General features: G+C 40.6%; 1 protein-coding gene across 1 annotated transcript in view; it reads left to right on the top strand.

Annotated features, from left to right (window-relative positions):
* The first annotated feature begins 37 nt into the window (after positions 1–37).
* foxo6b (forkhead box O6 b) overlaps positions 38–25,182 on the top strand; it is a 48,878-nt gene continuing 23,733 nt past the window's right edge. Inside the window, 2 exon segments of the mRNA XM_020606415.1 lie at positions 38–1,285; positions 1,287–1,473. Coding sequence (XP_020462071.1) covers positions 1,086–1,285; positions 1,287–1,473 — 387 coding nt within the window. The 5' untranslated portion in view covers positions 38–1,085.

The raw sequence follows: 25,182 nt of genomic DNA on the forward strand, positions 1-25,182 counted from the left end.
GCTACCATTGAAATTGTAGACTGATCATTTCTTTGTTAGTGGGCAAACTTACAAAATCAGCTGGGGTTCAAAAAATTTTTCCCTGACTATATAAATCACTGCCTTTAGAAATTATATTGTTGGGAATATCACCCCCACCACACACATACAAACACACAAACACCCTCCTCCTCCTTCACTGGAAACCTGTTCTGGAGGGAGTGACTTGATCCAGGCTGCTCCAATTATATGGAAGCAGCACTTATTCCACTTTATTCCAGGCTACAGTTAAGTGGTTTGAAGCCTTCAGAGACACAGGCTTGTATAAAGGCAGAGCAATAGGCAGAGAGACGGTACCAATGTGACATCTGAGCGGAAAGCTAAAGACAAAGGTAGAAATATCTACTACCAAGTAACGCGTTTGCAGTTACACGGAAGATGCTCCAAATTAAATCTATTGGGGGCTTTTTTCTCTGGAAATTCACGGCTTCATATAAATGATTCACGAGAGTCTGTTTCTATTTCTAAAGGAGTAATTGCGCACACCGTGAGTTTCAGCTGAGGTCGGCCACCAACCTATCTGCAGAAAGACGGTAGTAAAAGCTGGGACCAGAGCCTGGTGAAAATTCTAAAGTCACTTCATGTGGGGAGTTTGATAAGCGTTACTTACAACCTGCACTGGACCTCATCTGTCAAAAGGATCAACTGTTGCTGCAGCCGGAGCGAGCACAGAGACATTCTGCAAGTGCGTCTGGCTTTCATAATGGATGATTGACCGTCACTTGGTCCTGCATGCAGCCACGCAGCCTATGTAGTGCAATTAACATGGAAAAGAGACTGATACTGTTGTTGATGTCTCGGATACACCTTCATCTGTCCCGACGTGATGCCACATTGTTGCACTGAGGAGAATGATAATATCCCAAGCAGCTGCCTGCTCATTCATGCTGGTTGTGCATCTCTGTGTGTGAAACAATTCATTTCTATTCTTTCTTCTTTGTTCAAGGGCTTTGGGCATTTTAACTCATTGGCAAACGTCACAACTGACAAGCGTTTTGTTATTGTGACCTTGCCCGGTTTTGACATCTATTCAAAGGGAGATCATCATGCTGATGATGATGGAGAACAGCGGCATGGATGCGCATCAGGTTGATATTGATTCGGAATTTGAGCCTCACAGTCGGTCGCGGTCGTGCACTTGGCCACTACCGTGTCCAGAGGATTTCCCCGGGGGAGAAGATGCGACCCGGGGTCTGGCTCTGGCATCGGTCAAAGTGGAGCAGTACAACGTGCCCGCATGCCGAGGCGAGAGAAAAGGCCAAGTCCTCTCGGCGGAACGCATGGGGAAACCTGTCGTATGCAGACCTCATCACCCGTGCCATCGAGAGCGCTCCGGAGAAGAGACTCACCCTTTCCCAAATTTATGACTGGATGGTTCGCTTTGTTCCTTATTTCAAGGATAAAGGCGACAGCAACAGTTCAGCCGGATGGAAGGTAGGCCACATGAATGTATTTTCTGAGATCACATGGTGAAGGTTTTAGTGGCGAAGACAAACTACAGTGTGTTTAGCCTCAGTCTATGTCTGCAGCACAACTCGTTTTTTTGCATATTTTAAAGCCACATAATTGGCGCTTGCTTCCAGCAATTTATGCCAGTGGCGTGTTCCCATGTCACTCCACAGTAGTGTATGGAAAGGGGCGGAGGGCATGGTGAGGTTCACTGGGTTCATCGTATTTAGGGACTGCAGCCTCTATATACAGGAAAAACCACACGGAGCGAGATGTTTTCTTCACGTTTCCCATTGGAGAGGCAATTAATGTTTTGACGCATTCGCAGAGAGTGTAGTTTCAAACTATATTTTTCTCTTGGGTCATACAGGGGGAGAAAGTGTACCTACGGCTCGAGTTGTAGCTCCTCAGCTGGAGCGTCACCCATGCCGCCGTTTGAGTTCTCGGGATAAACCTTGGTGCCACCCCGCCCCCTGCTATCCATGCGCTCACGTTGAATTACGCACAGGCTGTGCGAAAGCAGGGCACAAGGCGAGGGATTTAAAGGACAATAACAAGAGATGATGACATGGGGGTGTCACAGCAAACAGAAGTAACTACAGATTATCCCTTAAATTCAAATTATTATGAGGTTAATCTAATAGATTGGTTGCTGTAATCTACTTAAATTTGTTGGGATTAATGGTCTTTTGTTTCCAAGCCCCAAAATGTAGTTTCCCCACATATTATTCTTTATGTTTGACAGTTTTTTCTTCCATGTGCCACTTTTTTGAATGTTTTAGCAAATTCAGTGGAAAATGAATACCTTAAATCAGCCCTGCTGCTTAGAATTTGAGTTCAGGGAGTACACACAGTGTTCCAGTGTCTCCTGGCATTAAATATTCTATTAAACACACCAAGTCAAGACTATCTTAACTGGGTTTTAAGTCATATTTAAACAAAAGTATATAAAATCTGAATACACCTTTTCAGAAAGGAAGAGTAAAATAAAAGAATATCTGTTTTGCTGTGTTTCCACTTGTCATATGCACTTTTGTCTGCACTGGGATTTTAACCAAATGGATACGAGGCTCAGCAATGGAATTTCTAAAACTGATCCACATCCTTAACTGCAACAGAGCAGTAATTCAACTATTCCCTTATTGTTAAATTTGACAACTGGCTTTAACATTTATTGTCATTGTTCCATCTGGACACTTTAAAAAAAAGGCCAGGAAACATGTTTAAAAGGGAGCTCCAGATGTGTAGTGTTTTATTTGTATGAAGTTGGGGGACTCACCAAAAACATGTAGAGAAAGAATGGTCAAAACTAAACCCGCACAGACACAGATTTCCAATTTGTCATCCTTTGTATGGGCTGACATCCTGAAATGCTAGATCTTACATTTCACATCATGCAACTCAACAACATTTTTTATTAGACCTTTCCTGTTAACAGTTTTCAAACCCAGCATGTATGGTGTTCAAGTTTGGCTTTCTGTTCAGTCTTTTAAAATCCAGTGTTCAAGATGAGGAAACTCTGATTACATCACTGTGACATCATCATTTTTATAGACAGATTAATCTCAATAAAATCATTTGATTTAGCTCTGAGCAAAGCAGCAACAACCCCTGTCCAATCTTTATAGTACAGTAGGGTTTTAAAATTGAATTTAAAGTGGGGCTTAATTTCCTGGGCCTTGTTTGTGCTGCCCAGGGATGCCCAGTTTGATGCTTGCTCCTGTTCCGGTTTTGTGTGGAGGTTTTGATAGGTTTGTCTGGCAAAGAAGCTGACTGGGTGGAGAGAGGCTCCAAGTCAAGGCGAAAAACAACTTGATTCAATCATAATAGTGTTCATCTAAAAAAAATCAGAGACAGAGAGAAAGGGAGACACAGACGAACACGTTGGACTGGACCGCACCAGTTGGCAGTGTTTTTAATGATTTTAATGAGATTTGAAGCACAGAGGTACAAAATCACATGAACGCACACACACACACACACACACACACACACACACACTTGTGTACCTGTATGTTTCTGCTTAGACTCAGTGTATGTGTGTGGGGGGTGGGGTGTATGGATGGATGGCTGGATGAGTGGGAAGGAAATAAGATCCAGTCAGTCTTGCTATTAAAAGCACTCTTTAAGAGCTGTTGTGTAATCCTGTCTGAGAGCTGCTGCTCAGTTCAGCCGCTGGGCTCTTTGTCTTCATCTGGGCCAGCGGCTTCTCCAGCTTCATAGTACCACACACACACAGATGTGCACTGCACACACTCATTGCTGAGGTGTCACTCATTTGTTTTACTGTCAAGCGCTAAGGCTACAGTGGTGGATTGGATTTCTTTCACACGTTCACGTGCCATCTTGTCTCCAGTGGTAGTGTAGGCATTTTTATGATTGTAGTCACGCACACACACACACACACACACACGCACACAAAGTGTTGCTTAAGCATCTGGCAGCAGGGTTACCATGATGATTATGTATGGATTTCTTTGACTGTGGTTCAGTAATTGCGGTCAAGTGTTTTGGCCATGTTTATTATTGCCTCTGAGGTGGGAGGCTGTGTTTGGTCATATGAAGTGAGTTCAGTTCTGTAGGTGGTCATGGTGGTGGTGATTGGGGGGTATGCATTCACACACACACACACACACACGTTATGTTCATTTCACAAGTGTCTCTGCGTGGGAATGGATGTGTGGAGCTGTGGCCTGTCTGCAGGCTGTACTGTGCACAGATTCAGCGCCAGGCAGGCAGGAGCTCACTGACTCTACCTGAAGGCTTCACAAAGCAGCATGTTAAAGACACAGTGTGGGCGTATGATTGTTGTAATCAGACTGTGATATAATGAGCATACAGCAAACAAGCAGTAATGCCCATGAGGATCAATTAGAAATTGAGAAAAGCATTAAATCCTGTTTTTTGTCTTCCACTTATGAGAATGTTACACTATTTGTCACATGGTGAGAGTTTGTTTAGGTGTCCAACACCTGAGAGATGGCCGCAAATGTTTGTGAGCAGCTATAGAACGTCTCCTGAATACTCCTCTCTGGGAAGCATTTGGATCAGTCTGAAGCTGCGTGTCCACACAGACCTCTGTTAAAACAGGTACATAATACTCACACAGATTTATAACGGTATAGTAGACTTCTCCTTGTCAGGTTTGAGGTGTTTTATGGTCTTGAGTTTATTTCAAATAAAATTATTAGGAAATGTCTTTCTTTGTCTCTGACTTTGCTAACTGTTTGCATCCATTCTATCGTATATTGACAGTACATGCACACTGCCCAGTGAGAAGAGGGAAAAAGACCGATGCTGTGCCCAAAACCACTGTCACTTATTCACAATTCCATTTATAACAGACACTCAATAGTGAGTGGCAAATTGAGTCTACATACACTTATAAATCATTATGGTTTGGCATCCTTACCTACAGCTGCAGAGGTGCATGACTGTAAGTTTTGCATTTATTAAATACAATTCATTGCATTGTGGAGCTGGAAGCAAAAAGTCCTGCTATGGAGTTGTTTCATGTTACTATATAAGGAATAAAGATCACAATTTGACACTCAAATAAATGACAAAGTAAATACAATACACTTTATAAGGAGTGATATTCTGTGTAGCCAGTGCAGTTAATTAGCCTGGTTGTCAGTAACAGACGAAAGGAAGAAAAGAATTTAGCTTCAGGTACAATATGAGTCAAGTTAGGCTCAGTTTTAGGTCTGTGTAGAACTGTATAAGACAAAAGATAATGTCCTGCACAGTGCCAAGGGGCGGATTTATTAAAAACCTGTTTTTTCAATCAGCTTTTTTTTCAGTTATTATGAGAGATTGTCTGTATTTTTGTGTTTTGTCTGTGTTCTTCTCCCTGGTTTGAAGTGAGTGATGCTCTGCTGGAAAGAGGTGATGTCAAATAATGCCTAAACCTAAAACTTTTAACATTTAATTATTCAAATTTCAACTCTAAACTGCCCGTAGGAGTGAGTGTGGGTGTGTGTGGTTGTCTGTCTCCAAGTGTCAGCCCTGTGATAGACTAGTGGCCTGTCCAGGATGTACGCCACCTCTGGCCCAGTGTCAGCTGGGATTGGCTTCAGCCCCCCCGTGACCCTCGTTAGGATAAGCAGTATTGATAATGGATGGCTGGATTATTCAAATTTCTTCCTTTGCTATGTTTCAGGGACTTCAACTAAACCTCCAATAACAGTTTAAGATGATCATCTATCACCTAACTGCTGTTATTATTGTTGACATTTTTACTCACCCAAAATTTCTCAAAAGAAGACACAGTAAATACAAATAATGCTTTTTGGGTGGTGAAAATCAATTTTATAAGGTCAGATTTATGTGAGCCCTAAAACTAGTCACACTAACTTTAGGTGGATTTACCTTCTTCTATATCCCTGATAACTGAGAGTAAATGTGATTCTTTACTTCTAATATGCTTCTACTCTGCTTGTGATGTATCACAATGCACTTCACGAAAAGTATTACTGCCCACACTGATGGCCATCACCTTGTTTTGCTGAGATTCCACTTGCTGGAGATGGAAAAGGAGAATAAGGCACGCAACGCAGAAAAAACAAAGAGAAAGTAAGGAGGCAAGGAGACATTTTGAAGAACAAGGTATTATTTGTCCTGCCAATACAACATTTCATAAAATGGATTCAGAATTGAGTGGGAGAGAGAGAGAGAGAAAAGATAGAGCAAGTGTGAGAGTGGTGGCGATGGCCCCTGCTGCTGAGCACATTGATAGCAGCCTTAATGCCTGTGATGCTCCAGGGCCAGCCGAGACAGAGGGGAATTGGTTGGAGATGGTGGAACAGACTTAGAGGGTTCCCTGTGCCAGCCATGCTGGCGCTGGCTCAACAGAGAGCCCTCTGCGCTGCTACACAGTTATTGTTATTATCACAAAGGCGCAGCAGAAGGAGAGGCAGTTCTTGAGTTGGCGGGCTTGGCGCTGGGTTAACTGGGGGCGGGGAGTGGGAAGAGGAATTTGGAAGGCAAAGGGGGTTGGTTGTTGAATCTGACACTATGGTAAAACTCATCTGATCAGTCCTGTGAATGGAGAGAAAACAGTTGGGAAGAGTCGTTGAGGGCTTGAATGGAAAAGAGGCCATGTGGAGATGGACAGATTTTGATCTGAGAAGATCAGTTGCCTCATCAATAGATGCTGAGCTACAAAAAGCATTTAAGTGGAATGCAAGCAGATATGACTTCAGTCTGGAGAAGAGCTGGGATGTAAACAAGGAATGCACCAGCAGAAGAGGCGGGGTGCTGACTGCCTAATGACTCATAGTGGTTGGAATACAACATAATATTCTAACCCTCAGCCCTCATACTTCAGTCAGTTGGGATAAAGCAGCTGGAATAAAATGCTGAGAAATGCTCCATAGACGGAAATTCCAGAGAGAAAATCGAGTCCAGAAGCACAACAGCCAGTAAGGCAGGCGGATCTTAGGAATGGTGCCTGGTGGTGTGATGTAAAATGACAGTCAAACACACATTCTCTCCATATTGCCTTCCAGATATCAGGGCTTCAAAATGCTCTGGTGTCTGCCTCGGACAGTGAGCAGAGCACCAGTCAACAAACATTCAGTCCTCTGAACTCATTGTCAGACTGTGACTCAGAAACAGGTCAGCACAAAGTGTCCTTACGCTGCCGACAAGGCCTTAAAGGACCATACTAACATTTTTGCTCATGTTCTGCAAATCACTTGTATAATTTTTGCTAATTTCCCAAAAATCACACACACTTTACATCACAGCCAACCAGCAAACTTTGTATTTAAGGAATTTGTGTGTATTCTGTCTGCTGCTCCAGGCAGCTCTTGGTGTCCATTCATTTCTGTTATATGAAAATTTATTAGCAGACTTAAAACGTACTTAAAGAGCCCATGGCATTCTCACTTTCAGCCAGTTAATGTTTACTCTTCTGTACCTCTAGATTAGATTTGCACCCATCATAACTCCAAATAGTCTGTAATTATTTCAGAAAGATAAAACCTGAGAGCCTCCTCCTGCTGCCGGTGTTTTGCTGAAATCTGTTTCCCCATTGAGACGTGTTTTCCCTAACCTGCATCCTAACATTATCCCCACCACAACCACTCAGGGGGGCACTACATGAAGTCGAGTTTTGAACAGGGGAAACATCTCAATGGGGGAACACTTTTTGACACAAGACCGATCAGGAGGCCAGGACAATGCATAAACAAAAAACACTAACAAATTAGCTACGTTTATGACAATGACAATATCTCAAATCCTATCTGACATGTTCAAGCCAGAATATGAAAGTGGACAGCACGACGAACCGCAGTGGCATTATTAATTTGAATTTCTCCTCCACAGATAGGTAAACAACGGCATATGTATCGATGAAAAGAGATGTATAACACTTTAAACAAAGCGGGTAATTGAGAAACCCCATATTTTAACTGGCATAATGCAGACATAGTAACTTCTCCAGCCTTACAACAATTCGATCTAATGTTACAGAAAGAAGGCATTAACAGACACTCAACGTGTGTTTTTTTTAAACTTACCGTTAAGTCCCACCAAGTGGTGAAAACATCACTCCCTTTCAAGTAGCTCCAAGGTTGGTAAATCTAACCGGTGGTCACTGCGTCTTCCTCCACAAGACCACATATAGTCCAAAAATAGTATGATTAGTCCCAACAGGTAGTGTAGCATTGACAACAACATCATGGGTTGTTAATCCGCTCGTTAACCAGCAACATATCACATGCTGCAGACACCCTGGCCTCAAGCAGTCAAAACAAACAGGTACTGAGCTCCGAATAGAAGTCAGGCAAGCTCACATGAATGTGCAACTGCCTGGAGATTATGACTATTCAAGGAAATCCTTAAACTATTGCTTAATAGTTTATTATATTAGAAAAAAGTCTTGTGAGCACGAGTTTGCGAGGCATGTATAAACCGAGTTGCTTCTGCATAGAAGTACTAGGACATACTTACACCTCATTTTTTTTAGCTTTAGGTCACGTCTAAGATGAGAATTCACTGTTGTAGATAAGTCAGAAAACAAAGAAAAGCAAGTTATGTAGTGGATTACAGTAACTTCTCGAGTAATATTTAACTTTATAAACTATTCAAAGTGTGATATCAAACTGCATGTATTCTGCATTGTTGCACTGAGATTACGAACTAGGACTCTAAAGACTTAAGTAAAAAACACATTCACATGACCTCATTTGTCCATTTTCACACACTGACAGCATATTACGATTAAGATTGTCACTGACCATTGTTGCATATGCTATACATTTTCTTGTGTGTATTCTTCCTGCCTTCCAGACAGTCATTGGTTTCCTTTCAACTCTGTGCAGTTTGAAAATCAATCGCATATACTTTACATACACAACCGCCATTTTGCAAACCTTGCTTTTGTGTTTTAAACGTTCACGTTTTGTCAGCTGTTTCAGGCAGTCATTGGATCTAGAAATTTACTTGAGTTACTGTAAGTAATCAACACAGTGGAACTCAAGCATGCCTTAATGTTTGTCATGTTACATTCCTGTTATGACTTCATGCCTTAGAGATATTTTCGGTCAACCTGTGCATACATTGCATTACCAGTTATTCAGTAGTGTAGCAGTGACGAAACTGAATGCAGATTAGGGCTGTTACTTGAGAATTAGCATGGAATTTGAATTAGTTAATCTATGACACCGAGATAGACTAACTCTAACTCATGTAAGAGGTGACATCAGATATGTTATTGTGGTTTCAGTAAAGCACATATGTACAGATTTTACATCTTTGGTGTCGAATCCAAAATGCTTATAAATGTAACTTTTCAGATGGTTTTGTGGCATGATTATCTGTTGATTTGTCTGCCAAGAAAGAACACAGTGGCCTATTTTACTGGGTCAGCAGGTCAGTAGCAGATCAGAGCCCCTCAGTCAAGACATGGCCAGTTGCACTTAATGATGGAGATGGCAAATCCTCAATTCAAACATTTGGATATTTATTTTCTTTTCCCCCACATTCAAACAGTAGTTTGAATTTAACTTGGTGTTCACTGATTATGTGACATGTTTAGCAAGTGTGCTTGGTAATTTTGTTTCCAGTCGGGTACAAATGAAAAAAAGGCACTTGGATCAATAAAGAACATTCATGCAAATTTCTTAAACACAGCATGGTTTGCAGAATGGCAGCTTGTTATTCAGAGTACATGTGATTGATTGAGTTCATATGGTAATTAGTGGAAAAGAAAGGCTGTCTGGAGCAAAGACAACATGCATCCAGACTTTTTAAAATGCAACAACATGGTTTGTGAAGAATCTAATGTAAAGCATGTGTGATTGATAGATTTTTATTCACTGTACAGAAACAAACTACAATAATTGTTGCTTGGAAAGTAAAACACTGCCTACTGTGTATATGAAAATGGTATTATGTATACTATACTGTTAAATGTTAAGGATACAAAGCCTGTACACACTATAGGTAAAATGATACTCTGAAAGCTAAGAGAAGGCTGTTGTAAATCACATGAGAGCAACATAAACAGACACAAAAAATGTTTGATTTCACACTTTTCAAACTTTAAAGTTATATACCACAAAGGGAGTTGCTTGTGAAATACAGCCATCCTAACAATCCCAACCAGCAATAACCTGATTATAATCCCATATTAGAAAAATGTTCTAATGTAATCATGCATCTAAAATGCCACTAAATTTTATGTGATTAATGACACAGTTGCTTCATAAAGTATTTAACCCCCAAACTTTCTGCATATTGTACCATGCACGAATTTCAATAAATCATCAAGCACTCACCCTGTGTTTATAATGGACTTTTGATGCCTTATGATGCCAAATGAGCACCACTTCATGTAATCTGCTGCTGTTCTTTTTATTGCACATTGGATTAGTTTTGAGTTCCTGCACACCCTAAAAGATGTTTGATAGAGGTTTGTATGGATCTGAAGATTTTCTCTCGCTCTCTTTCTCTCTCTGTGTGTGTGCATCTGTTCTTGTTGTTGGGCCTGATGGGAGTCCACATCCGGGGGGTACAGCTCTAGTTAATAATTCAGATGAGGCTCATTATCAAAGCAGCACAGATCTCTCTCTGATTCCACCTTAATTGCAGGCAGGATGTGCCTCTCAGACACTCTCAAAGTCACTCCCCCTCCTGTCTGCAGCTGCAAATGACTACCACACACACACACACACACACACACACACACACACACACACAGAGCTCCACTGGTTGTGTTTCAGACCTCACCTCAGAGCTGCAGGTCCTGTCTGTGAGATCAGGTCTTTGTGACAGTGGGTGAACTCACATTTGGAAACGAGTAGATATATTGCACTCAGAGCTCATGACTACCACAAAGTACTGACACTGAGGCCAGGCATGTTCTTCTATTATGAGACAGTTACATTTTTAATCAGATCTTCATGAGAGCTTTCTCCTGTTGGAGGGCTCAGCAAACTAAGATTGATGGCAGGTAATCAGTTAGAGGACAGCAGCTCTGTGATTAATGCTTCTAGAGAGGGAAGCTCTGTGCCATGCTGCACGATCTGGATCATGGCTTGTCAGCCCCAGATGTAAAGGTGAAGTGTGGAGGATATGTGAGAATCAAACAACTGCCGCTGCTTAAAAAGTTGCATCACACATATACAGAAGAATTTAAACAATAGCCCAGTATTTGATAGTGAAGTTACTTTTCAAAGATTTCCCAGAGGTGATTGTAACAGACGGCAGAATTAAATTCAGTCTTACAGAACAAATTTACAATGCCTAGCGTGGATGGGACAATCTCCTCTGCAGATGGAGTATGAAGTATGTATTAAGATTTTTCTTGCAGAGGTACAATCTTTCTGAATAAAAATGTATACTGTGCCCAGCCTACTGCTAAGAACATTTCTTTTGTTGCTTGTATGTTTAGAAGCTGTAGCAACAATTAGCATTAGCCTGCTGCAAGTCAAATTTGGATATCTGCTTGGAAAGGGTATTCTTGCTCTTTGAATTGATCCAGTGATCTTTTTTCCACTGTGACGCTTCAAACTAGGGCTTTTGTGCTAGACAAAGTTACAGGACGAATACAATTCCTGAATATGGACATGTAACTCACTGCACCTGGCGTTTGTAAATCTCTCACATCTCTGACATAGTTTAAATGAGAAGAAGGAAATCAATGGCCCTGCAACCCACTGAGGTGAGGAAAACACCAGATACAGCCAAGGTTAGAGCTTTCATGGTGAAAAATGCACAGTATGCACTCATTGGGCCTTGTCCATGACCCACTGAATTAAAGAAATCATTTTTAAGTTGGATGAACAAGTGACAGTGGAGAACTTGTTGCATTTACCAGTTACCTCAATGTGATATATTTTGAGAATGGTTCGAGCCAGTCTCATGGTCAGACAGGTTGCCTTTAAGAGAGGACAGGTGTTCATCACATGAATTCTCAGAATGAATTTGTTGAAGCCATACCAGCAGCTCAGTAGCATACTTTTACACAGCTATATTGAGCAAAATACTAATGGGAACATGCTAACATACAATTACAGTGCAAGCAAGTTGATGCTAGGCAGCTATAATGTTTGCTATTTACTGTTTTCACTCTTTTACTTTAACATGTTAGCATGGCAATATTTGCCTATTAACTTTAAACACAAAGTGTTTATAATGCAGGTAATTAACCAAAGTAACAGTGCCTTGTGGAACATTTTTTTGTGATTCAAAAATGTGACAATATGCGTCGTGAAACAGAAAAATGGATCCCAATAACAAGTCAAGACTCCCGTGTAATTTATTTATGTTACCAAGAGGTAGCAATAGGCCAGAGGTGTTTTCTTGACTCACCTGTCGTTGACCTTGATGTTCACTAGGCTTAGCTACATTAGCCATTAGCCACACTCTAATTTCATTACCCTCTAATCTACAAAATAAGGGAAATGTTTGAATAAAAACCATATTTTTTAATAAAAACCTTTTGTGAATTTACATACCTAAGAAAAAATGAATAACTGTGACACTATTTTTCATTTTGACTGTGTTATTATTAGTGTATTGAACCGTAAGCCCTGTAGCATGTATTGACCTGCATCAGGAGCTGGTTGTATCACTACGATAGTAATAGTTCTTGAGACCTTTCAGTCCAAGCCATAGTAGTCATCTTAAAATGATTGTCTTCCCACAATTTCACAGCTTTAGCAAGATGTTTTTGGTATCTTTACTTCTGTCATAAAATGTCCCTGAGATGATGCAACATTAACTGGTGTATTAATGTCCTAACAGTTTCAGGTGCCCTAATATCACTACTGACACTGTTCAACTATCCCATGATTTCCAACAGGAAGTCTTAAAGCTAGGTGGTAAGACATTTCTTCTTTTAACTTTTGAGTGACTTTTTAGGAATGAAACTTTCACAGAATTGGAACAGAACAAGAAGACCAAGGGGCCTTATTTAGCAAGTTGTTAACGCTAATGATGAAAATTGACAAACTCACACCTAGTCAAGTACAGATTGCATTTATCATGCAGAAATAAAACAATTTATGTTTCATAACACTTGGATTGGAATAAGGACATTTTTTGCATGAGGCCCACAGACTCAGTAATTTCAGTAAAGCTAAAAAAAAATCTCTACAGAGTGGCATTTGTGATAAGAAATTGAGGGGAAAGTATTAGACAGAGGTAGAATTGAAAAAATAGATTTGTACAGTGAACAGTGTTGAAAAGGTTACAGTTTTTGAGTGATATGAATGGATGAACAACAAAGCATAATAGTATAACGCTTCGCTCCATCATGTTACAGAACTATCAGTCACCTTTAATGTGTATTGCTCTCGGTGTAGTTCAGGTGATGTTCAGCATCAGTCAAGTCACATTCACTTGCTGGCAATTGAATCTATTTTCATTAAGGATGTCTGTAATTGCACTTTGATCATAGTTGATAAAAGCCATTAATGTCATAAGAGCACCTCATTTGTGTTTTATTTGCTCATTGTCTTTATAAAAAGTCGGCTAAAGCCGTTGCTGCACTCAGGAGGGCATCTGGTAACGATGTCAAGGCAAGCATAGGCTCGGAAAAAGAACAACATGCCTGCTCTCTACTGTGGGCATAAAGAAGGGTCAGGGAAGAATATTTTAATTTATGAATATTCATCAGTCTAACGACAAATTTGAACAGGCTACAATAAAAGTCTTTCAAGCTGGAGCTAAGTAGAAATAATGCACACTATATTCATTTTAGACATTATTAATCACATATCATTAAACTGCTTTAAATTACAGCTAAACAGATTTATATTATGTAGATTGTACCAATTGTTGGTGCTTAGGTGTGTTTATGTGTGTGTGCATCTGTGTGATGGTTTGCTGTGGGCGGTCCAGAAGGCAGACAGGGGTTAGCCCTATAAGACGGCCTCTCAGTGGATTTCTGTGTCAGTCTGATGAAAATAGGTCAGGATTCAGAGCTCGGCATTTAACATTCTGCACATGTGATGGCTGAGGCCGCGCCTGACGATTCCCAGCCTCAAATGAACTACAGACTCTTTCTGTCTCTGTCTTCCTACCTCCTCATTCCTCTGTTATCTAAACCCTGTCCTGTCGTCCTCTGTCTCTCTGCTGTGGCTTCCATCCCTTCAAGCTCACATTAACAGATTCAAACCTGTGGCCGTAGATGAATGTGTGCCTCCACACAAATTGCACTTAAAATCACAATAGTGTTCGTCTGGTAGACTTTATTTGATTTAGATGTACTTTTGAGAATTGTAGTGCTGCTTTCAAGAGAGAAAATAGATGTGCTGGAAAGTTTTACGAGGATAATATTTCAAACGTGGCCGGCGGTGACCTAGCTTAGCACAAGGTCCATAGTATGTTTGGCCACCAATAGAGGGGCCTGATTTATTATTCTCCTACAGAGCAGGCCCTCATCTCTCATTACTGCCATGCTTTAAAAATGACTCTCTTAAAGGTGAGTTCACTTACTTTACAGTTGAGTCATAGCGACCACCTCTGGCATAGAGAAAATTGGCTGTACACAAAATGAGTAAATAGAAAGGTAACAGCAAGAAGAGATAAGTAAAAAGACTGCTGCGAGGTCAATTCTGGTAAGTGAAATTTCTGATAAGGTTGATTTGTGTCCAATTAGATTACCTAGACAGAAAAAAGCTTATTTTAGCGCTTTAGAAACACGTCGTCTTGCCTGGGAAGGACCGACTCTTCTAGGTGGCTATTATCCAACAGCTAATTTGGCAAAACAGCTAATGTAATTGTAAAAACATGACTTGTAGCTGTCTACAGTAGTTAATAATACCTGAGGATGGAGATACAGACCGTGCTTCCAATACTAGAGCAAAAATATCAAAAAGATATATCCCTTACATTAAAATGTACTATGCCTATAAATGTAGCCTGAAGGATTGTGGTTACTACTGCTGTGAGCCACATTTTTACACATGTACTGTAGCCTACACATTTTGTACATATGAAAAATCATAATCTAATTATGGGCAGGTTGCCAAGAAATTTCCTGAGCCGTAGCACGAATACTTTTTCTTGTACCAATCATTTTGTGCCATCCCACTGTAATGAATGAAAAGGGGCTCAAAACAACAGTTGGGAATAGGACCAACACTTTTTAAAGGCTAAAGATGTTGTATTTATTTAAAAATCTAAAGCCCTAAATTTAACTGAATTTACACAACCAAATAAATAATGGTCGTAATGCAGATTTATTCTGGGAAGGCCACATTAGTGCCGGGTCTGCCAGGGCACCTAGACAGGTAATCCAGCCATGCTAATAACCTACACCAACAAACTGAATCATTTCTGTTTATTTGTAAAGACCAAGTCTTGTGCAAGTAACCAGTCAAAGTCTTTGCCACTGTTACTGGAGCATATGAAGTTAAGTGTTGGCACATTCCAACATATCTGTGATGTTTAGTTCCTGCAAAACCTTATTTGTCCAGTATCTTTTTCCTCCTTTGTCATCCTCTGCCTTGTGAAGTGTTAGACTGTGTCTCTCTAACTGATTTATTGGCCCTCTGAAAGTCTGACTTCATCAAATCCTTGATACCGCTAGTCATATATACTGCCTTTGATGAGTGCCACCAAAGTCGATGTGTGGATTTAATGGCGGCATTAATCTGCCTGTTTAATGGTGTTGTTGAGTGGAAGGTGGTCACCGCAAGACGCAGCACTAAAATATGAGTTATAGGCCCAGCCGGCGAACGATGAAAGGGCAAAATGCAAAGCAGTTGAGATGTGGAGGAGAGTGGTGGAATTAAACAAGGTCTTTCTGTACGCTGTACCTGAGAGGGGGCAGATAGAGACTGAGCTAGTTACTGAACATGCTGTGAAATAAAACCATTTCAGACACCACTGTAAAAGTTTGCAGCCTGCTTGTCCCTGGACGCAAGGTGTTGCTAAACACATGCCTGAGGTGATATTTTATTTGTTATCACAGTTTGTGTCTCTGCTAATTTATTCAGAACATATGATAATTGATTCTCGTGACAGTTTATGGGATTACATGAGTATGCTTCATTTCTCATCTCTTTCATAACTCTGTTTAACTAATGGGCCTGTTAAAACATATCTAGACTAAATCATTTTTTCTAGATGTTTCCCAAAACAGTCAACATTATGGCAGTTTTTTTTTTTTTTTTTTTTTTTTTTTTTTTTTTTTTTTTTTTTTTTTTTTTTTTTTTTTTTTTTTTTTGTAATGAGGCCCAGAGAGGACTTGGCGCCATATTTAATTGGCTGTGTATATGATTAAGGTTACACTGATATACTAGGATGACTGATACTAATACTTAAAGAGGCGCTGGACCAATAGTACATGTAAATGCCAGTTTTCTAGTCATTGTACTATTCCACGAGTGAAAACAGTTGTATAATGTCTTTGGTGGCTCTGGAGGAAAAGTAACCCTGATGATGTGATAATATTGTCAGCAGAGTTTATTTTAGTGGCTTTTCCATGGAAACCACTCACAAACTAGGAACATGACGCTTGTAAAAACATTTGTGTTTCCTAGCCAGGGAAGGTCAAACAAAATACACTATGAATCCATGGTCACGTGGCTCTGAGGTTCTATTGCTTCAGCTTTGACCATTCTTTTGGAGTCTCACAGCTTTATGACATTATAATATCAAATTGCTGGAGCACCCCTTTAAATAACATTTTGGATGTAGGACTGCTTGAATTAAATATTTTTACACTGTGCTTCTGCTGTACTTTAGGCAACATCACAGTGTGATCAACATTACAGTTGATAGAAAGACCTCAATCTGACCTGAATCTAGTACATTATTTTGACTAGATACTATCATAGTGTTATTAAAGTCAGTGGTAATAATAAGAATGGATCTCAGTTTTAATGTCCCGTGACAGTCTAAATGCTATGTTGGAGGTGTTTCCACTCTTGAAGGATCACATTTTGGAATGCCTGGAAACTGACATGAAAATTGAACAATATTGAGTAGTGTCGTAAAGCATTGTCAGATTGGAGCTTCACTCCACAGATACTGACAGATGTGAAGCCCACAGTAATGAAGCTGATGAGAGGACAGAGGGGGACAGGATGCTTGGAAAGTGGTGTGATTGCGTGACTGAGCAATGTACAGGCCTGTCTGTGTAATTCTCACAAGACGGATATTAAAGACACAGCGCTGAGGCCTTCCCTCCCTCTGTCCCTGCTCTCCCTCACCTTCCCCACTCTGCCTTCCCCTCTCTTTCCCCCTTCGTCTCTGCTAATGATCTGCTCAGCCTGTCGCTGCCTGGCTGACTGATGCCCACTGACAGCCCCACTCATGCGGAAAGGCTGCACCCCTCCTCCCCTTCCCACACACACTCACAAAGAGTACTGAACTCCTACACATCCCATCGGCACACATTTACTATGCATGTGTGACATACATGCGCCATACACGCGAACCTGCATAAATGCTCATGGTGAAGTAGATCCACATAAAAAATCAGTCACATGTCAACATATATAGAGACATACGTATACTGTACTTAGAGCAGATGACAAACACACACATAGACAACAATGTGTACATTACCCACAGACAGCACCCCTCCTCTCCCGTGCAACAGCATGCCTATGGAGCAGCAGACTTACCAGCCATGCATTTTTATGCAAATGACAACATACTGAATTAAACAAACTGAATGGAAAGTGGCACATTTCAATGAAATTCCCGCAGCGTCAAAAGTTTTTCCTCGCTTGAGACTGAAAACTTTTTTTTTTGGATAAAGACAAAATGTAATAAATAGAAATGGGAATGTATTAGTCATATGAATAATGATAAGCCTGGTAAATACCTCACTCTGTGTACGTATTTGTCCTGAAACATTAGTTGAGTGGTTAGTTGATCAACAAAAAATGTATTCATTATAAGAGATTTATCAAGGCAAGGTGATGTCATTTATATAGCACAGATATATAAAGAAAATTATAAACACAAAAACAAAGAATGAAAATTAATCAAAAACAAAATATGGATTAAATTAACCTAGATATTTACATGAATGATATTTCAAGATGATGACACTCAGTTAAGTAAGTCAGGATTTAAATGTGTCATCATTTGGGGCTTGTCTCAGATTTATGGGCCACGAGTTCCACTGACAACCAACTGGGAAACTACAAGCTGCTTCTTCACGTTTAGTTCTGATCCGATGGTTCCTGATGCACTGAGGCTTCTAATTCATATGGAATTAATAACTGAGAATTGTATTTAGGACCACAGCCACTGATTGATTTAAAAGTAAGTAAAAGAATTTTAAAAATAATTCTAAGATTAATTGAGAGCTACTAAAAACAGGTGTGATGTGCTCTACTTTCCTTGTTCTAGTAAGCATCGCTGCAGCGTTCTGAACATGTTACAGCTATTTTAAGTCTTTTAGGTAGACTGGAGTATAGAAATAAAAATAAAAAGTCAAGCAAAGCAATAATGCCAAATATCAAGTGGTTCCAGCTTCTCCAGTATAAGGAGCTGCTGGCTTACTTTCCTTGAATGCACTGTCAGACTGAATAAAATTGACTGTGGCTCTTCTGATTGGACAAAACAAGGTTTGGAGGTGTCTCCCTGGACTATGAGAGCTTGTGCTAAGCATTTCCCAAGAAAGTCCCCCTTATTATACAAACATTTAATACACGCTACAAACATTTAATACATGGCTTGCTGTAGTTGCAAGCAGATGTACGTATAAGTTTTTAATGTACAGTATTTGTCTAAAATAATAAGTTCTCCTTGGAAGACTAATTCTACATTTGAGGTGTCTTTTACTATATTGTCAAGTATTTCCTATTTCAACACCTGCATCCACTTACGGGTGTCTACAGGAGGAGTTATAGTTGTTAACAACTAATGTGTACAACTACATTACAGTGTGTTATAAACCATTAATTTCATGTTTCTATGCAGTACTGCCTGCTAATGCTGAATAATGGGGCTTAAAGTCTTCATTTTCAATGGATTCAATAGTTGACTGATAAAGTGCACGTTTATTAATTAAGAAAAACCTTCATTAGCTGAAGCCTTGGTATGCGCAGTGTGTTACCTCAATAAGGATTCGGAGCTGCACCAATGAAATATTATTTCTTATGCACAAATTTTACTTCAATTTTTATAGTAATGTCATTGCTCTCATTTCATCTACAAAGCAGCGAAGGTCCGCTAGAAAAATTCCATTCACTTCCCCCTTTTCTCTACGCGTGTAGCAAACATCTTACACCGCATATTTTCACATTCACAAAACCTATTTATTCAGCGAAGCAACTAATTCACACCGTATTGCTGCATCATTTCAGATTATGCTTCAAATTGTCCTAACACACCGGTGGACCTGTCTGCCTTTTTTTTGGCTTTGCGCTTGGTAAATATAGCTTCTGCTAGCCTCCACTGATCAAACCATTTTATACACCTGCTGGTAGGTGAGATTTTCTCCCAGTATTAGATGTATTTATGCACACATTATCCAATCTGAGATGAGGCAGAAAACACTTGAATGGTGCTCAGAAGTAAATCATTGCCACTTCACATATTTAGCAACACCTCCAAATTGCAGCTTTGCGGATATAGCCTACTTTCTCAGTAACATAATGAAAATCTTTCTATTCTTTCATTAGAGTGTGCTCAAGCACTGACTCACTATTCTCCTGCTGCTCTTGCTCTTAATTACTAATTGGCCCTCACTAATAATAAACAGTCATGCATATGGAAATCTGATGAAAACAGCTTAGGTGAATCATTTATTCTAATAGGAAACCAGTGTGCTATCAGTCGATTATATATCACTGGAAGACGCTTGCTTCTTCATATTTGATTTTTTAATGCAGTAACTATTTATCTAAGTGTGCTCAGCTCATCCCACTGCACCTCAACATCAGCGCCCGGCTAGGGGAGCATTGGGGAGATAGGAAATGAGGCCAGTAAGCAACAATGTGATGCAGGGCGACATCCCTGGGATCCTTTCAGTCCCAGCCTGCACATGGCCCCGCAGTGCCCCAGCTGATGGCTCAGCCCTACCATTAGACTCAGTGGTGGTTACACTCTGCTCTGCGAGGCCTGCCGGCTCTGGCACAGATTAGACGAGGAGACTTGGCCAGGTGCCTCACTGTTGTACAAAACATCTTGGCTGGAGAGGTACAAAGGAATATGGCATTTAAGTGGAGCAGGGATTGTTAGTTTTTATGAATAGATAGTCTTTTAATTTGATGAACTATTGGGTACCACTTATACACGCAGCAAGGTACACTCTAAAGGGTCTTTATGTTGTAATTAGTGGTTTAAATTTCTCATTTAAATCATTTACTAAAAGATCAGTTAACAGCTTTTCATATCATCCCTCAGGATGAACCCAATTTCCAGCATTAGATTAAAAATTAAAATCTGTGCAAAATGTTGCTTTACGGCCAAATATCTGAAAAAATAAAGTAAAACAGTGAAAAATCTCAACAACCTCAGCTGAACTTTGTTTTTAGTGTTAATTAGCAAATGTTAAAATCCTAACATGGTACATGGTGAAGATGGTAAACATTAAACATCAACGTGTTAGTGCTGTCACTGAGTACAGCCTCACCAAGCTGCTAGCACTGGAGACACATCAGTTTTTCTAATTCTTCCTTTTTCTTCAAAACTATTGAATAATTTTGCTCCTTCAGCTTCTAACAGTTACTCATACAATCCGAAAGGAAACAAAAAAACACATTTGGTGAAACTCTATTCAAGTCTATGAAATGTTTCAGGTTTGGTGTCCTCGCAGACATACATGCAAGTCTGACTGTAAATATAAAAATGGAGATTCATTGGTGAAGAGAAGATTGATGACCTCACACAAAACCACTTGCAAAAACCAAAATGCATTTCTCTTTTGTTTCAATTAAAAGGACACATTCAAACTTTGTTAGCTGCGGTTGGACTGGTGAGAACAGCCAAGTTACTTCTCAGCTCAGATAAACCCGACAGCGCTTAGATTTGCAGCAGGAAGAACGTCACGCCTCTAATGAAGTTTCTTGTCTACTCTTTGAAAGACTGAACGCTCTGCTATACCCCCCCAGCTACCAGCTTGACCCCACACCCCCTTCACTCAAACATACACACATATGCAGGATCTCAAACACACACAAAAAACACACATTCCAGCATCCCCATTAGCAATTCATGAGCGCCGTCTCATTAGACTTTAAGTTTTACCATAGGCCTCTGAAGTATATGGCTGGAGCAGTTATTAATATTTCATAGTCTCCCATTGAGGAGCTAAAAACGAAGTCGACCCGCTTCCGCTACAAAGTGACTCGTGTGCTTCTTTTTTTCTCTTCTGCTTTTTTTACCCCAGCTTTTCCCTGTTTGTTAGACTGTCTCTCTCCTCCCCTCTTCTCACCGTTCGCTCCTCCACCCTCTCTCTCTCTTCAGCTTCCTCGCTTCCGATCCTTCTGTGTCACACAGACCTTAACTCAAGCTGACTTAATTGGGCTGTCTTTGTTCTGGGAAATGTGGGCATACCTTCCCCTTCTCCCCAGCACAGAAAGAAAAGAGAAGTAGAAAGTGAAGAGGAGGAGGGAAACTATGGAGGAGAAACCTGAGTGAACCACGACTGCTATGAGTACTCACTGTGCCATGTTCGAGTTGGGGGGGAGGGTGTGCGTGGGGGTTGGGGGTGAGTGTGTGTGATTGTGTGAGTGTGGAGAGAGAAAGACGGGGAGGAGAGTCTCGAGGGTTCACGGGGTGTCTGTCAGACTGGCAGACAGGAGCTCTGCCCTGAAACAAACCCATGCATGAATAAGTCAATAAAGCCATGTTTGTGCGGTTTGTGTGTGTGTGTCTGTGTGTGTGTGGCCTGGTATTACTCATATTGTGGAGACAGTTGAGTCCCCACAGACTCAATGTCCTTATGGGGACAAGAAGCAAGCCCCAAAAATGTAAACCATTACAGTTTAAAATGAGTAGCTATTGTTAAGATGATGGTGCTGTAAGTCTCCAGGAAATGAATCGAAGTAAATGTAATGAAGTTATGAAATTTCAACATGAGTGTCTGGAGGTGGGGGCAGGGGACAGAATAAAGGGAGGGAAAAGGAAAGCATGAGATGAGGTTGAGGGTGATGAGGCTTCTTGTTTCCCACTGTTTGTGACAATGACACAGACGCCACATTCCCTTGCAATGACACACACACACACACACACACAGATAGTGAGAGGGAGAGAGGAGGAGTGATCAAAACCAGAATGTGAGGGACAGAAAGGAGTGCTTTGTATTGGTTGGGACAGTTACAACATGTTTGCACATTGCATGAAATTGGATCGAAGCAAAAAGTATGTGGGAATGTGTTCTGTTCTGCATGTGTGTGCTTTTGTGTACAGTATGTTATCATTCTGCACAGACCTCAAGCTGAGACACAAACTCGGATGAACCCAGCTGAACCTGACTGGTATTGCTGAATGTGGGACTCAAACCAAAGTTGTATTTTCTTTCTTTCTTTTTTCAAAAGCTTAATGTAGGCTACGCTTACATCACAGGCCTTAATACTTAGTTCCAGTCTTTTGTGCTGATGGTTCATATTTATGTAAATGACATATATCTGACTCCATGTGTGAACACTGTTGAGGTCCTAAACCTCTATATGTGCAGATTTAAATGTATGTACGTACAAGAACAATAACAACAACAACGTCATTTGTGTGATGCTCACATTGTGCAGTTTTCTCAAAAACAGCTTAGTTATAATAAGTTCCTTTCAATTTGGCTTGATCGGGAGCTTCTCTATAAATGTCTAACAAACTTGAAACATCCTCATCTCTCCCTTGACCCCCACTGCTGTTGTTGTTCTCTTCCATATTTATGTTTACTAGCCTGTGGGGGTTGCCCCTAAATGATGACACCAGGCAATATGTGCAGAGGAGCAAGATGTTAAAAAAGCATGTGAATTCTGATCTGACCATACTGACAGAAAAATATGATTTGGTTTGTGCACCATGAAAAGACCAGGTCTGAGTCATTTGAAGGGGGGAACAATCAAATCTGAGCCACTTCAGCGGGTAATGTGAACAAGATATTTGGCTCAGCAAGAAGGTTCTCTCACTAATACAAGACACTGCCAAAAGTATGTGGACACCAAAACATGACGCCCCTATGTGTGTAGTCAAGAATATGGATCCAAAACCATTAATCTCCTGATAGATGATGAAGACTACTGCAAATGCTTTGCTCCCATTCGGCCACAAGAGCAATACTGTTCTAAAGGGTCTAACCTACATCTTAAAAAACAGCCTCATACAAAAGTGTCTGGACAGGAGAGTCCACAAACCTATGGCTATATAGTGAAAACAATATGGGAATAGTATTAATATTGTATATATTAGACTAACAAGAATTATGCTATAGGTAGCCACCCAGCACAAAACACAAGTGTAATACTAATACCTTCTACTACCCAATAAGTCATGACTTATTTAGTTGACAATAAAACGAGCAGCAACCAGTGACACCGCATTATTGCATTTACTGTAGGTTTACTAAATTGTCTGCTTTACCAGCCCAGGCTCACAGTCTTGGTCAGCAATGCAAAATGTACTGCTTTCACTGCTCAACACCATGAAAATAGGTACATTGGAACATTTATCTCAATGGAAAATTGAAATGAAAAGTACATTGAAGCTACGCTACCTGGTTACATTTAGGCACAAAAATTATGCAACACAGTTATGTTTAGTCACATAAACTAGATGGTTAATGGTAGGAAAAGGCTCTGGCATCAGTTAAAACACCTAAAATGCATACAGTGCAACATTGGAGGCAGAGGCAAATTCATTAATTAATTAATAAAAACATTAAATTTTTGGGACCCTGCCCAGAGTCTGAAGCTTTACGTAAAACACAGGGTTTCTGCAACTTCCCTACCCACTGGTTCAGATCAGGTAGTGGCGCTCGCGTGTGTGTTTAGAGAGGGTGGTGCAAGGTATGAGCCTTAGGTGCTAATATATTGTAGCTCTGCAATTATAGCTCTCATGACACACATATACACCTCAATGTGACAAACCAGTGAAAAGAATGATTTAATAAAAGCCAATGAAGGCAGAGAGAGAAAAAGAAGAGACGTGGAGGGAGACTGTGACACTGAGAGAGAAATGGAGGATGGAAGCAATTCATTGTCCTTGTCCAATAAAGCTAATTTGAATTTGAGACTTCTCTCTTCTTTCGTATGACCTCCTCCTTGCCCTTCTTCTGCGCTCCACAATCAGTTTAATCTCCCTCGGCTCATCCCTCCCAGATGCGCTCCTCTCTCTATTGCCTCTCTCCCTCCCATCCGTCGTTCATTACTGCTCACCCTCACCAAAGCAGATTTCTTTCCATGACGGATGAGCTCTGTGAACACTCATCCAAAAGCTCTGTCAGATCTTCTGCTCGCACGGTAAAAGCCAAGCAGCAGGAGGTTCAATTGAGGACATGCGTGGCATTATGGGGTGGTGACTGTGGGAATCAAGAAGGGGTTTGTGTTTGAGGTAATTACTGTACTGTCATTTTGGCAACTTTGTCAGGGCCTGGATCCAGTTGTGGTCGGCCAGGCCATGACCATATTAGCCATGGGAAAGCTACTGCACGCACACTGGTACTTTTATAACAAGGGGGAATTTTTTTCAAGGTCTTTTGTTTTCCTCTTCTCACCCCTTCAGCTTTTCCCATGCATTATTTCAGGCATCGCTGTGTTCTTCAACATGCCCGCTACCTTGCAGGCATCTTTAACACTCCTTCTATTTCAACATCTTAACCATTTTCACACTTCCGGGTTGCAAGGGAGAGCAGATGTTTACTGCTCCTCTTGTCTGTTCTACGATTTTTCACATCTTCTACATTTTCAAGTCTTTGAACAAATTCTACAACTATTAAAATGCCTCCAAGAGGGAAAAGAGCTAATAAATCAGAAGCGAACGAGGATGTTGAGGCAGAAGAGGATTATATTTCAGCGGCGCAAGTAACAGAGATGTTGAGTCAGCAGAAGCAGATGTACACCACACTGTTGAGCCAACAACAAGATAACTTCAAAGGCTTTGTGCAACTACTTATGGAGACAAACAACAAGAGACTCGACGACATGACCAGAGAAATACAGGAGATAAAAACGAGTTTGCAGTTTACCCAGCGAGATGTGGATGTGATTAAAGCAGCCATGGGTGAACAGAAAATACAAACCAAGGAAACAAAGGATGATGTCTACAAAA

Source organism: Monopterus albus, unplaced genomic scaffold (assembly GCF_001952655.1).
Source record: "Monopterus albus unplaced genomic scaffold, M_albus_1.0 scaffold77.1, whole genome shotgun sequence".
Classification (NCBI taxonomy): Eukaryota; Metazoa; Chordata; class Actinopteri; order Synbranchiformes; family Synbranchidae; genus Monopterus; species Monopterus albus.